General features: G+C 41.7%; 1 protein-coding gene across 1 annotated transcript; it reads left to right on the top strand.

The window, feature by feature from the left end:
- Positions 1–3,415: 3,415 nt before the first annotated feature.
- Positions 3,416–15,512, top strand: LOC131952669 (uncharacterized). The gene is made up of 9 exons (XM_059315430.1): positions 3,416–3,659; positions 5,674–6,707; positions 7,511–7,610; positions 8,709–8,779; positions 9,053–9,103; positions 9,549–9,629; positions 10,099–10,158; positions 13,582–13,626; positions 14,485–15,512. The coding sequence occupies exons 1-9, from the start codon at positions 3,655–3,657 to the stop codon at positions 15,510–15,512; spliced, it is 2,475 nt and encodes an 824-aa protein (XP_059171413.1). The 5' UTR covers positions 3,416–3,654.
- The last annotated feature ends 941 nt before the right edge of the window (positions 15,513–16,453 follow it).

The raw sequence follows: 16,453 nt of genomic DNA, 5'->3' as shown, positions 1-16,453 counted from the left end.
CACAACACTTCACATTTTATATCTGCTTATATTTTGTAGTTTTATGTCTACATAATTAAACTAGACAAAAGAAAGAATAGAGGGCCTATAAATAAAATCTAACAACATATGTTATGTGCTCGATGCTCTGTTTACATCTATACAGTAAATCTGTATAATGATATGGACTGCATTGTATATGGCTGCACAAGTTGGTCTGTATTTTGAACTTACATGCCTGCACAACTTACTCTATATACATAAAATTAGATAGATGATAATCAAGAAAATATAGTAATGTTGTATGGTAGTACAGTGTTATTCAATAAAGCGTTATAGGTGAACAACATACTCTATATATAGATGCCGATTTTCTAAATATATGAAAGTTATATGACAATAAAATCAGATGTATGTATGACAGTAAAGTCAGATGTATGTACCACAGTAAAGTCAGGTGTATGTATGACAGTAAAGTCAGGTGTATGTATGACAGTAACGTCAGATGTATGTATGACAGTAAAATCAGATGTATGTATGACAGTAAAGTCAGGTGTATGTATGACAGTAAAATCAGGTGTATGTGTGACAGTAAAATCAGATGTATGTATGACTGTAAAGTCAGGTGTATGTATAACAGTAAAATCAGGTGTATGTATAACAGTAAAATCAGATGTATGTATGACAGTTAAGTCAGGTGTATGTATGACAGTAAAGTCAGGTGTATGTATGACAGTAAAATCAGGTGTATGTGTGACAGTAAAATCAGATGTATGTATGACTGTAAAGTCAGGTGTATGTATAACAGTAAAATCAGGTGTATGTATAACAGTAAAATCAGATGTATGTATGACAGTTAAGTCAGGTGTATGTATGACAGTAAAATCAGGTGTATGTATGACAGTAAAGTCAGATGTATGTACCACAGTAAAGTCAGGTGTATGTATGACAGTAAAGTCAGGTGTATGTATAACAGTAAAGTCAGATGTATGTATGACAGTAAAATCAGATGTATGTATGACAGTAAAGTCAGATGTATGTATGACAGTAAAATCAGATGTATGTATGACAGTAAAATCAGGTGTATGTGTGACAGTAAAATCAGATGTATGTATGACAGTAAAATCAGGTGTATGTATGACAGTAAAATCAGGTGTATGTACGACAGTAAAATCAGGTGTATGTATGACAGTAAAGTCAAGTGTATGTACGACAGTAAAATCAGATGTATGTATGACAGTAAAATCAGATGTATGTATGACAGTAAAATCAGGTGTATGTATGACAGTAAAATCAGGTGTATGTATGACGGCAAAATATATGATGGCTCCACCTATTGACAGAAGACTCAACTGTCAGCCATCTTATGAATAGAGAGAGTTTACACTAGGAAAGTCAACACTACTGCATAAGGCCGCGCTTTAAAGATGGGAACACTCTTTGAAGGTTTCTTGTGCAGAAGAGGGGGGGGGGGGGAGAGTACTCTTAGAGACAACCAAATTAATGATATGTTAGAGAAAATAAGAATACGTTTTACATAGGATTTACAGTTTGTATCAATATTGTATGTGTACACTCATACACACACACACACACACACACACACACACATATATATATATATATATATATATATATATATATATATATATATATATATATATACGAGTTTGTGTGTGAGAGTGACATTAAAAAAAAACCACTATACGTTTAAATGTGTGACAACAGTTCATTAAAGTGAATCGAGAAAACACGAAACAGCCAATTTCTCGGAAATCTGGCCATTTATTTGCCAATGTGGTCAGCCTGATCCACATCGGGAGTCCTACCTACCTCAAGCAATGCCGTCCACCCACTATCAACAAAACTCACAACCTCTCCCTCCCCTCCCTCCTATGGATGCTGGCCGGGCCCTATTCACTCCTGTATGACGTCACAGTGTGCAAACAGTGCGTTAAACAGCAAACAGTGGGTGACTGTAAGCACAGTGTGGTGTAGGGTGGCTGAGGTGCGCTCTAGGTGTGTGCACATTACATTCACAAAAAATGTGTATATTTACAATAATTACCGCTTGGTATATGGTGGAAGAAATGTAGGTACTTACAATTATTACCACTTGAATCACAATGGAAGAAATGTAGATACTTACAATAATTAACAATTGAATCACAGTGGAAGAAATGTAGATACTTACAATAATTACCACTTGAATCACAGTAGAAGAAATGTAGATACTTATTATTATAGATAATTATTACTTACTTACTATTGCTTCAGAGTGTAGATGTTAACAAAAATTACCAATTATTCACACTTCACAGTGAAAATCAATTCATCAATTTCATATATAGTAATATGTTTTCATTTCGTTACATTTTATCAGATAATCAGTATTCGAATATTATATTCAATGAACACCGTACTTGAAAGTAAAACAGTTATTTTACCAACTCATTTCAAGACTTGTATATCCAACATTAAATTGGAGTTATCTGTGTAGTAGTCATTACTGGGGCGTTCAGGTGAGCTGCTGTTTAACATTGTTGGTGATGAATCGTAATGACAAGATGGACGCTAATTAGGGGATAGATAATCCGCGTGTGTATTAAATCCGTTAATCGAATATAACCACCATAAAATATCCTAAGTCCCTGATCGGGTTTCTATGAAATATTTTGGCGATGATGGTCATCGACATACGAGTGACCGGCTTTGATAAAACACGTCTAGTAGGGTGTATTATTTTTTTATATATCTAGTCCCAAGTGCATCGCACCACCTTATTCGGACATGAGGGGCCGTTTGGTGGACATTCGGGCTCCGAACTCGTGACTTTCGATTAGTGATACCAGGGACATCCCACCCAACACAGATATACCACGCCATCCCACCCAACACAGATATACCACGCCACCCCACCCAACACAGATACACCACGCCATCCCACCCAACACAGATATACCACGCCACCCCACCCAACACAGATATACCACGCCATCCCACCCAACACAGATATACCACGCCATCCCACCCAACACAGATATACCACGCCATCCCACCCAACACAGATATACCACGCCACCCCACCCAACACAGATATACCACGCCATCCCACCCAACACAGATATACCACGCCACCCCACCCAACACAGATATACCACGCCATCCCACCCAACACAGATATACCACGCCACCCCACCCAACACAGATATACCACGCCACCCCACTCAACACAGATATACCACGCCATCCCACTCATACAGTCACTAGTGAAATGACCTACATACCAATAACAAGCATACATTTCTCCTTACTGTCCCTCCCAAATTCCTTCCTGTTCAATATATGCGCACTTACACAAATCATCTTTAAATGCGCATCATGATTCTTAAGTCCGCACCATCCCGCACTTAAACAGGAAGCGACCAGACTAGTCTATAGACAAGATGTGTAAACACGGCCTTACATCTCGTTCATATCCTGCCTATACTCGCTGTCATGAGCAGAGAATGGTGACATTATGAGTAGCTGTCAGCTAAGCTGTAGTTACCTAACTAGATGAAATGTTTGAAAAGTCATCAGACATGATCTTATTTTGTGGTGATCTACTTTGTGCTGAGTTTTCATCGATGATAACTTGATAGTCAAACGTCCTATACGATAGTAGTATAGTAAATGAGGTAGATCTAGTTGTAGTTATATATTGATCAATTATTAATGGGGAGTTTAGAAAAAACTAAAACAATATTACAAGGGAAATAAGCGTGAATTACGTAAAACATGTAACTGATTTCCATGATTGTCAGCCCCCTGATGAAAACTACTTAAACTTCGACAAGAGTTTTGTTAGTACTGCGACCCTAAGCTTAAACCAAACATTGGATCTTATCCGAGCAATTTTATCTTTAATCCTAACCCTTTAAAGGACCATAAATCTTGCCAGCCAAATATTAATTTTAATCTATTAACAACAAACCCGACAGAAACTAATCATTAAAAATATTCTTCAAGAAGAAGTTAGGGTTAAGCTAAGGTTGTACATGAAGTGCACTAACTACACAGTCATCTAATCACACATGTAGGATGCACATAAAATGCACTAACCACCTACCCATCACACATACAGGATGCACTAACCAAATACCCCTTACACTTACAGGATGCACTAACCCCATACCCCTTACACCTGAAGGATGCACTAACCACATTACACATACAGGATGCACTAACCACATACCCCATACACCTGAAGAATGCACTAACCACATTACACATACAGGATACACTAACCACCTACCCCTTACAACTGCAGGATGCACTAACCAAATTGCACCTGCACGATGCACTAACCAAATTGCACCTGCACGATGCACTAACCATCTACCCCTTACAACTGCAGTATGCACTAACCACATAACACCTGCACGATGCACTAACCACATACCCCTTACAACTGCAGTATGCACTAACCACATAATGCACAGTGCACTAACCACATTACACCTGGACGATGCACTAACCACATTACACCTGCAGGATGCACTTATCACATTACACCCTACAGAATGCACTAACCACATACCCCTTACATCTACACGATGCACTAACCATATACCCCTTACACCTACACGATGCACTAACCATATACCCCTTACATCTACACGATGCACTAACCATATACCCCTTACACCTACACGATGCACTAACCACAAACCCCTTACACCTACACGATGCACTAACCACATACCACCTACACGATGCACTAACTATATACCCCTTACACCTACACGATGCACTAACCATATACCCCTTACACCTACACGATGCACTAACCACATACCCCTTACACCTACACTATGCACTAACCACATACCACCTACACGATGCACTAACCACATACCACCTACAGGATGCACTAACCTCATACCCCTTACACTTGCAGGATGCACTAACCACATACTCATTACACCTGCACGATGCACTTACCACATACCCCTTACACCTGCACGATGCTCTAACCACATACCACTTACACCTGCAGGTGCACTAACCACATACCCCTTACACCTGCAGGATGCACTAACCACCTCCCCTTACACCTACACGATGCACTAACCTTATACCCCTTTACACCTACACGATGCACTAACCACATACCCCTTATACCTGCAGCATGCACTAACCACATAGCCCTTACACCTACACAATGCACTAACCACCTCCCCTTACACCTACACGATGCACTAACCACATACCCCTTATACCTGCAGCATGCACTAACCACATACCCCTTACACCTGCACGATGCTCTAACCACATTACACCTACACGATGCACTAACCACATACCCCTTACACCTACACGATGCACTAACCACCTACCCCTTACACTTGCAGGATGCACTAACCACATACCCCGTATACCTGCAGGATGCACTAACCACATACCCCTTACACCTACACGATGCACTAACCACCTACCCCTTACACTTGCAGGATGCACTAACCACATACCCCTTATACCTACACGATGCACTAACCACATACCCCTTACACCTGCACGATGCACTAACCACCTACCCACTTACACCTACACGATGTACTAACCACCTACCCCTTACACCTTCAAGATGTACTAACCACCTACCCCTTACACCTTCAAGATGCACTAACCACATACCCCTTACACCTACAGGATGCGACGGTGCCGGAGCTCCTCCCCACGACCCCCCCTCTACAGCCCCAAACGATGCCGGAAGTGCAAATGCCGGTGCATCTGCTCACCTAGCTACGACCCGTGCTGTCGCCGGACCCGACGAGTCAGATCTTCCAGCCCGACCCGCAGGACCCGCCCATCTCTGTCTCCGGCGTGCTGTGACCCCTGCTCGCCATGCGACCCCTGTGACCCGTGCGACCCGTGCGACCCGTGCTACCGATGCCCACGCCGCAAGTTCAGCCCGTGTTTCTCTAAAAAGTACTCCTCTCTCTTCTGCGACTCGCTGGAAGGACTGGTCAAGAAATCTTGCCTGCGGAGCTGCAGCCCGTGCAAGACGTATGTCCGCAGGTCCCCACCCTCCAGTTACCCCCGGGTCTGCAAGAACTCATGCTACCCTTGCTTCCCCAGAAAAATAGAACCCTGTTTCCCCAGACCCGTCGACCCGTGTATTCGCAGATCTTGCAAACCTTGTTTTCCAAAACCATGCGACCCCTGTTTTCCAAAACCATGCGACCCCTGTTTTCCAAAACCCTGCGACCCCTGTTTACCCAAATATTGCGACCTCTATTTGCCCAAAAAAACGTGTGACCCCTGTTTATCCAAATACTGTGACCCATGTTTGCCTAAATACCGCGACCCCTGTTTATCCAAATACTGTGACCCCTGTTTTCCCAAATACCGCGACCCCTGTTTATCCAAATACTGTGACCCATGTTCGCCTAAATACTGCGACCCCTGTTCGCCTAAATACCGCAACCCCTGTTTATCCAAATACTGTGACCCATGTTCGCCTAAAAACTGCGATCCCTGTTCGCCTAAGTACTGCGATCCTTGTTTGCCAAAATCCTGTGACCCCTGTTTGCCCAAATCCTGCGACCCCTGTATCTCAAGTTCCTCTGACCCCTGCTGCACAAGAGTGAGCTCCTGCCTCCCCCTAGCGCGGTGTGGGGTCTGCCCAGCAGGGAAGTGCCTGTGCTTCAAGAGGCTCAACCGTGACAGCATCACCTGTCCAAGTAACTATCACATTTTTAAAATTTGTTTTATCTAAGCCTTAGAACCAGTGGCGTTGCCAGGATCGTCTTAAGGGGGGGAGGGGGGTCCAATTTTTACCCAGGGACAAACTTTTGATTTGCACTCCCCCCCCCCCTCAAACTTTCGATTTGCACCCCCCCTCAAGCTTTCGATTTGCACCCCCTCATACTTTTTATATATATACCGAGGGGTCTACCCCCCCCTGCCTACGCCACTGCTTAGAACTAGTACAAACTTAAGTCTGGCTTTAGTTGCGGTTACTGGGTGCTAAAACCATGAACTCATCACACTAATCTAGGTACGTTTAAGTTTAAATATATAACTATAAATAGTAATATGACCGCAATAAAGGCTTCTACCTACGCATGGTATTTCCAACTTAGTTTCCACCTGTATCTAAGATAAAGCAAATATGAAAAACTTCTCTAATAGCAAGCTTTTAAATGCACTGAAAATAAGAAAGACAAACTAGTTTGCTTTCTTTTATAAAAGCTTGGGTTTCTAAAATATGTAGAAGATTTCATGAGTAACAGACTTGTATTGTGATCAAAGTGGAATGTATCTGGAAAGTTTGAACAAAATCGCTGCATTAGAAGTGGGTCAAAACTGAGTTACAAGATTTGCCACAACCCCACAAACAAACAAAGAGACGTTGCGAACTAAATAAAAGCTTGTAAATGTTAACAAAATAACTCATTTAAACTGATTCTTCTATTTTGATTGTAAACACAACTCGTTTATATTTGAAAAAAATGTGACATATTAATTTTCTTCCACAAAATAGTAAAAGAGCGAACAATAAAAAATGGCGTCATAGAAAGTGCCAGAACCACTCTGACAGATATACCAAGTGAAGCGTACGATTCCACTTCCTCCAAGTATAGGTAGGCCGACGTCTTCTTTCCTTAAAGGTTATGTGAACTGTGGTTTTAATTAGTTCATTGCAGATGATATAATATGTTCAGTTGACAAACATGTGCGTTGAATAAAATTAGCAGTTGTGCGGTGTAGTGCCGCCCCAGGAAACGTGTCAACTGGTGTGGTTCGAATCCTGGCACGTGACAATACGGACACACCCATGGTAGTGTTTAATTTCCGACGAGCGAAAACCTAATTCACGGTTTCATAATCGTATGTTGTTAAATAAGTTATCTTGAAAAGGCGGGATTGCTAACACAAAAAGTCCCAGGTTCGGATCCCAGGCAGTCGGGGACAGCTACCCGTCTAGTAGAGACAGCTGCAACATCAAACAAGTGCTGGTTGTGATTGTTGCAACATCACACAAGTGCTGGTTGTGATTGTATGGGTAAATTCTACGGAAGTCGGAACCAACTGGCATTCGGGCATTTGTCGTTTGTCGTATTCAGGCAAGTGTCCATTCGGGCATTTGTCGCATTCGGACAAGTGTCCATTCGGGCATTTGTCGCATTCGGACAAGTGTCCATTCGGGCAAGTGTCCATTCGGGCATTTGTCGCATTCGGACAAGTGTCCATTCGGGCATTTGTCGCATTCGGACAAGTGTCCATTCGGGTAAGTGTCCATTCGGGCATTTGTCGTATTCGGACAAGTGTCCATTCGGGCATTTGTCGCATTCGGACAAGTGTCCATTCGGGCAAGTGTCCATTCGGGCATTTGTCGCAATCGGACAAGTGTCCATTCGGGCATTTGTCGCATTCGGACAAGTGTCCATTCGGAAAATCGGCATTCGGGCAAACGGCATTCGGGCAAGTGTCTTTCAGGAAAACGTCCGGCTCCTTACTAAATTATGTTGGAGAAATTCCCACAAATATTAAATTAAGAACAAAGTTAAAGAAGGGTATCTTGAGTTTTTCCTTTAGTCGTGGTTATGGCAATCTGCATGTGTTACATACAACCTGTTGGTGTTAGTTTCTATTTTGTCTTTGTCATTTTGTCATGGTTATGGCAATCTGCATGTGTTACACACACGGCCAAAGACATCCTGTTTCTATTTGCTCCACAGATCTTGCTGCAAGAGTACCAACGCCTCAGAGATTACCAAACTTACACTTTCAGCAGACGTGGAGGAGACGGGTAGGTTGGGCTCGTTCGTAACTGGTCAGGTGCTCCACAAGTTGTTGGGTGCTCACCAGAAGACTGTTTATGGAAGGGGCGCAAAGGTGGTTTGTCTATGGATGGGGGTGGGGGGTATAGGGGACCAACCCACAAGTTGTCGGTGCACGTGAGGAACAAATTAGAAGAGCGAACATCCGGCGTGAAATCTTGGTACCATCTTTCGATTTAGCCCAAGTTTACATTGCACAGTTACTAAATCACCCGTTTAACATTTTTTTCTCGTTTTACTAGGACCATCACTCAATTTTTTGGAAAAGTTCAACAAATTGAACTGTACTTCAAGTAAGTTAGAAAAAAAAACAAAAAAAAAATAAAAACAACAACAATCACCTAACAAACAAATGATCTTACTTTTGAAAGTAATTGACTACAACTATGTTTCATTCCCTCTACCAGTCTGAAACCAAATCTATTAACTCAGCATATATATATATAATATATATATATATATATATATATATATATATATATATATATATATATATATATATATATATATATATATATATTTAAATATATATATATATATTTAAATATATATATATATATATTTAAATATATATATATATATATATATATATATATATATATATAAATATATATATATATATATATATATATATATATATATATATATATATATATATATATATATATATATATATATATATATATATATATATATATATACCATTATGCAAAAAAACATTTGAACGTTCCCCACTAGGATTCGAACCCCACTTGTGTCCATGGCAGGCGGACATCGCAGTGAGTGGCACCGTCCGAGCTCACTGCAACTCGACAGCTGGTGAGGCTATAGATAAGGAGAGTTACACAGAGAGTAAAGCCACTTACGTGTTAAGTCATTTATAAGTAAAGTCACTAAAAAAGTAAAGTCGCTAAAGACTAAAGTCACTAATGTGTAAAGTAATTAAAAAATTTAGTCAATAAAAAAGTAAAGTCACTAAAAAGTAAAGTTACTAAAGTGTAAAGTCACGGAATGAGTTCATATTTAGAGCAACCTACTGTAAGAAAAAAAAGTACGGCATTAGACTAAAACATGGTAGTGTAGATGAAGTAGAGTTTCAGTCTAATATTTACAAATAGTCACCTCTCTATATCATACACACGTGCAGAACTGTTATTGGCGTTGAGTGTACTCACTTTTAAAGATGTGGTACTTTACATAAAACAAGCATTAAAATTAAAGTGTTATAAATAAAATATAATTGCTTATGCTTAGATCTGTGAATTAATAATTTCTTAAATCACCACAGTTGAAATAATCAAACGCTTGAGGGGAAAATTCCAATCAGAGGGAGAAAGGTATACAACAGGTGAGCTCAAATTTAAGGTATACAACAGGTGAGCTCAAGTTTAAGGTATCCAACTGGTGAGCTCAAGTTTAAGGTATACAACAGGTGAGTTCAAGCGTTAGGTACACAATAGGTGAGTTCTAGAGTAAGGTACACAACAGGTGAGCTCAAGTTTAAGGTACACAACAGGTGAGCTCAAGTTTAAGGTATACAACAGGTGAGTTCTAGCGTTAGGTATACAACAGGTGAGCTCAAGTTTAAGGTATACAACAGGTGAGCTCAAGTTTAAGGTACACAACAGGTGAGTTCTAGCGTTAGGTATACAACAGGTGAGCTCAAGTTTAAGGTATACAACAGGTGAGTTCAAGCGTTAGGTACACAACAGGTGAGCTCAAGTTTAAGGTACACAACAGGTGAGTTCTAGCGTTAGGTACACAACAGGTGAGTTCTAGCGTTAGGTACACAACAGGTGAGTTCTAGCGTTAGGTACACAACAGGTGAGCTCAAGTTTAAGGTATACAACAGGTGAGTTCTAGCGTTAGGTACACAACAGGTGAGCTCAAGTTTAAGGTATACAACAGGTGAGCTCAAGTTTAAGGTACACAACAGGTGAGTTCTAGCGTTAGGTATACAACAGGTGAGCTCAAGTTTAAGGTATACAACAGGTGAGTTCAAGCGTTAGGTACACAACAGGTGAGTTCTAGCGTTAGGTACACAACAGGTGAGCTCAAGTTTAAGATATACAACAGGTGAGTTCTAGCGTTAGGTACACAACAGGTGAGCTCAAGTTTAAGGTATACAACAGGTGAGTTCTAACGTTAGGTACACAACAGGTGAGCTCAAGTTTAAGGTATACAACAGGTGAGCTCAAGTTTAAGGTACACAACAGGTGAGTTCTAGCGTTAGGTACACAACAGGTGAGCTCAAGTTTAAGGTATACAACAGGTGAGTTCAAGCGTTAGGTACACAACAGGTGAGTTCTAGCGTTAGGTACACAACAGGTGAGTTCTAGCGTAAGGTACACAACAGGTGAGCTCAAGTTTAAGGTATACAACAGGTGAGTTCTAGCGTTAGGTACACAACAGGTGAGTTCTAGCGTTAGGTATACAACAGGTGAGTTCTAGCGTAAGGTACACAACAGGTGAGTTCTAGCGTTAGGTGCACAACAGGTGAGCTCAAGTTTAAGGTATACAACAGGTGAGTTCTAGCGTAAGGTATACAACAGGTGAGCTCAAGTTTAAGGTATACAACAGGTGAGTTCAAGTTTAAGGTATACAACAGGTGAGCTCAAGTTTAAGTTATACAACAGGTGAGTTCAAGTTTAAGGTATACAACAGGTGAGCTCAAGTTTAAGGTATACAACAGGTAAGTTCAAGCGTTAGGTACACAACAGGTGAGTTCAAGTTTAAGATATACAACAGGTGAGTTCAAGTTTAAGGTATACAACAGGTGAGCTCAAGTTTAGGGTACACAACAGGTGAGTTCAAGTTTAAGATATACAACAGGTGAGTTCAAGTTTAAGGTATACAACAGGTGAGCTCAAGTTTAAGGTATACAACAGGTGAGTTCAAGTTTAAGGTATACAACAGGTGAGCTCAAGTTTAAGGTATACAACAGGTGAGTTCAAGTTTAAGGTATACAACAGGTGAGCTCAAGTTTAAGGTATACAACAGGTGAGTTCAAGTTTAAGGTATACAACAGGTGAGCTCAAGTTTAAGGTATACAACAGGTGAGTTCAAGTTTAAGGTATACAACAGGTGAGTTCTAGCGTTAGGTACACAACAGGTGAGTTCAAGGTTAAGGTATACAACAGGTGAGCTCAAGTTTAAGCTATACAACAGGTGAGCTCAAGTTTAAGGTATACAACAGGTGAGTTCAAGTTTAAGGTATACAACAGGTGAGCTCAAGTTTAAGGTATACAACAGGTGAGTTCAAGTTTAAGGTATACAACAGGTGAGCTCAAGTTTAAGGTATACAACAGGTGAGCTCAAGTTTAAGGTACACAACAGGTGAGTTCTAGCGTTAGGTACACAACAGGTGAGTTCTAGCGTTAGGTACACAACAGGTGAGCTCAAGTTTAAGGTACACAACAGGTGAGTTCTAGCGTTAGGTACACAACAGGTGAGTTCTAGCGTTAGGTACACAACAGGTGAGTTCAAGTTTAAGGTATACAACAGGTGAGCTCAAGTTTAAGGTATACAACAGGTGAGCTCAAGTTTAAGGTATACAACAGGTGAGTTCAAGTTTAAGGTATACAACAGGTGAGCTCAAGTTTAAGGTTTACAACAGGTGAGTTCAAGTTTAAGGTATACAACAGGTGAGCTCAAGTTTAAGGTATACAACAGGTGAGCTCAAGTTTAAGGTACACAACAGGTGAGTTCTAGCGTTAGGTACACAACAGGTGAGTTCTAGCGTTAGGTACACAACAGGTGAGCTCAAGTTTAAGGTACACAACAGGTGAGTTCTAGCGTTAGGTACACAACAGGTGAGTTCTAGCGTTAGGTACACAACAGGTGAGTTCAATTTTAAGGTATAGAACAGGTGAGTTCAAGCGTAAGGTATACAAGAATTGAGTATAAATAAGGTATACTTTAGGTATATGTAGGGTAATGTATACTTTAGGTAAGTATAAGGTTAAGTGTCGGTTAATAATACTTTATTATAAAGGTATAGCATTTAATAGATGAATATAAATAAACGTATAGCGCGGGTGTGCTTGCTTGAGTGCTATATTTTAGGGAATATTTGCCTTACAGTTTGTAAGTGTTTACTATATTTTGTTAACTTATAATTTGTAAGTTACCAATTCTGAACACATTGGTTCTGCATTATGTAGTGTGCATTTTATTGGGATATTTGATATATAGATCTGAATAATTGATTTATTAACAAAAACAAGCTTTAAAAAATTGCTTCGTTGCCAAAAATACTAAAAACACTAAACATCTAGTCTTTAGTTAAATTAAAATAAGTTCGACAAAAACCTCACGACAAAGTTTTTATAACCATATTAATTTTAATGGCATTACACACGATTAAAAAAATAATTAATGAAAGCTTCGAGACTGTTTTCGTTGTTGTCAATGTAAACATTAAAAATTTGGGGAAAAAAATCTTAATTAATTGCAAATCAAACAGAGGCGTAGCGTTGGGGGGGGGGGGGGAGGCAGGAGGGTACATATGTCCCCGGGCGCCGACCTTAGGGGGCGCCAAAATGGGTTGTAAAAACAAATTAAAATGTCATTTTAGCTGCACTTTTGCAGTATAAATAGTTTGAGGGGGGTGCAAATCGAAAGTTTGGGAGGGGGGGGGGGGTGCAAATTGAAAATTTGCTCCAGAGGGGAGCACCAAATTGAAAGTTTGTCCCCGGGCGCCGGGAAGGGTCGCTACGCCTCTGAAATCAAGTAACAATAATGCTAGCGTGTGTTATCTTTCCTTCACTAGACTCATGTTGTAAAGAGCCACTGGGATCTAGTAGATCTAGTAAAGGTGAGTGTGACACGTATGTTCAAGTTTAAATATCACAAGACTTTAATCAAGCGGCTGGCGCCAACGTTCAAGAAATCAGGTTTACGGTCTGTGTGTTGGGATCAGGCATTGTTCAGAGAGAAATGTTGAGGTTTATCTTTAACAGTCCAGCTAGTGGTGCTTTCATCTTTACTCGGTTTAACTGAGTCTATAACACGAGCCTATTACACAACATTTCTTTTAGGTTTTGTATTGTTGCCGTTTAACTGACCATCATGAGCTTATTTCACAACATTTCGTTTCAGGTTTGTATTATTGCCGTTTAAAAGTTACCATGTCGTCCCCGATGTGTCAATATAGCAGAGGAAGTAAAGTTCATCTATTTCTGTGACTACGACACATGAAGGGATAGTGTAGTTGTATCCCAAGTTGACATTACTTTCCCTAAAGTGAGTCAGGTACCCACCAGAGTTAGATGGACTCAGAAACGCCCTATTGCTTCTAGGTCGAACTCGAAACGTCCGTGTTAGAAGTTACGCGAACTATCACCCGACCACTTTGAATCATTAGACCATAGGTTTAAACTTTATTTAATTTAAAAATTTTTTTTGTTTATATCTAGAGTTCAAGTTTGTTGTTTTACTATCTGGAATCTCCTCTCCCCCAATCTCCCTTTTCTTTCCCTTAACTTCCCCACTCACCTCCACACCTCCCCTCCTTCCCTTCACCCTTCAATTCCTCCCCTCCTCCTCCCCATCTTTCCTCCCCACCACTCCTCCTACCCCCCCCAACCTCCCTTTAACACATCCCATCCTCTCAATTCCTCCCCTCCTCACCCTTCTCCTCACCTCCTCACACCACCTCCTCTGTCTACACCAGACCCCCAAAGGATGAGTCTAGGAGAGCTGGCAGACGGCGGAACTCTGGACTTCTCTAAAAACAACCAGGATCCCGACCAGGAGGGCCAGGCTCAGCTACAGAAGGGCACTCAGAAGGGCACACAAAAGGGCACACATAAGGGCATCATGTTGAACCGAAACAAGAACGGCTACGTAGAACCGGAGGACGGTGGCAGACACGGTTACAGCCAGGCCGTCAGACACAGAAGGTTCGGGAACGAATCCACGCTGTGCGCTGACAGAAGGACGCAGCCTCCGTTATACGAACACGTTATTCCAAAGAATGATTCGGTTAGGGAGAACTTTTCTAATCACACAAGAAAAAACTATAAAGAAGTTTACAACGAAAGTAAAATGTGTGGGGAGAGTTCTAGAACTTCAGATTACCGTGCCTGTCAACACAACTCCCCTACATGTCGGAGCCGGGACCGGTTTTACGAGTCGAGGGCGAGCCCGGAGAGGGACGGCACCGGCTCTGAAACCGGAAATTACCGGACAGCCTCTGAGAGGAGCACGAGCTCACGGTCCCAGCTGGGGGACAACATGACACGTGACGTGCAGCAGTTCCTGTGCACGCGCAAGAGCAAACGTTTCTATAGCAACCTGCGTGAGCGGGAGAAAGAAGACCCGCGCGACATGGAGTCACATGACCCGCGTGGCCGAGAGTCACATGACACAGGCGCATGCGCGCGTTCATCACACGACACGGAAGAGGCGTTCCCCACTTCCAGACGGCCATCGAGGACCGGCACCCCCGCCCGTGGCACCCCCGCCCGTGGCACCCCAGCCCGTGGCACCCCCGCTCGTGGCACTTCCTGCGACCCCGAGGGTGACACGAAGAAGTCGTGCTGCCGGACGCCGGAAGTCGGGCTGGAACATCTGTTTTTTACTCGCAAGAAGGAGCGGGACGGGAACCACGTGACAGACAAGACAGGGACGCTCAGAGGTCATGAGACAGCCAGACAGCACGTCAAGAAACGGGTGTCTTACGACAGCTCCGACGCCTGACCTGCAAGCTTGAGCTAATTAATTAATTGTAATTATATAATTATATTCTCATTAATAAACAGTAACATGCTCAATTGTAATGAGCAGTATTTGAAACGAAATAGTATTCTAAAGCGCTTGAAGTTGTATATCAATACCATACGTGTAGTCAACATTCAATAAAAACATTCAATAAAATAGTGTCGTTAATTATTTTGGTCAAGAAACGTAATTTGACTAAGTACAAAAGAAAACGGACACTAATTGTCTTTAATTCGGCAGGTATAAACAGGCACCAATTCTTTAGAATTGTTTAGTCTGCATCAGAGGCGTAGCGACCCAAACCGACGCACGGGGCAGCCCCCACCCCCTTCCAAGTTATATATAGTTATTCAAATTGGAGAAAAAGCGAACCCCCTTCCTCGGCCCAGTTGTAAAATGTTTGTGGCGCTTTTTACAAGTCTCTATCTTGTAACAGCCTTTATTATTGGTGTCACACAGTTGTTGCAGAAAACAATTGAAACTGTAAAGTTAAAGTAGGTCTTTTAAAAAAAGAATACAATTTAATTTTTTTTGCCAGCCGTTTGGCACCCCTAGGCAGAGGCGTAGCGATGGGGGGGGGGGGGGGCATCGGGTACATATGTCCCCGGGCGCCGACCTTAGGGGGCGCCAAAATGGGTTGTAAAAACAAATTAAAATGTCATTTTAGCTACAATTATGTATTATAAATAGTTTGAGGGGGGATGCAAATCGAAAGTTTGAGGGGGGGGGGTGCAAATCAAAAGAAAATTTGCTACCGAGAGGGGCGCCAAATTGAAAGTTTGTCCCCGGGCGCCGGGAAGGGTCGCTACGCCTCTGCCCCTAGGGCAGGAGACAGACGCGAGGGTCCCACACGCCCTGCCCCCGTTACACTTCTGATCTGTATACAGAAAAGTGGAATATCTTTAAAGTAAACTTTTAGC

The sequence above is a fragment of the Physella acuta genome, unplaced genomic scaffold (genome assembly GCF_028476545.2).
Source record: "Physella acuta isolate Inbredline_101_S28 unplaced genomic scaffold, ASM2847654v3 ptg000886l, whole genome shotgun sequence".
Classification (NCBI taxonomy): Eukaryota; Metazoa; Mollusca; class Gastropoda; family Physidae; genus Physella; species Physella acuta.
This window is presented reverse-complemented; position numbering and strand designations above follow the sequence as displayed.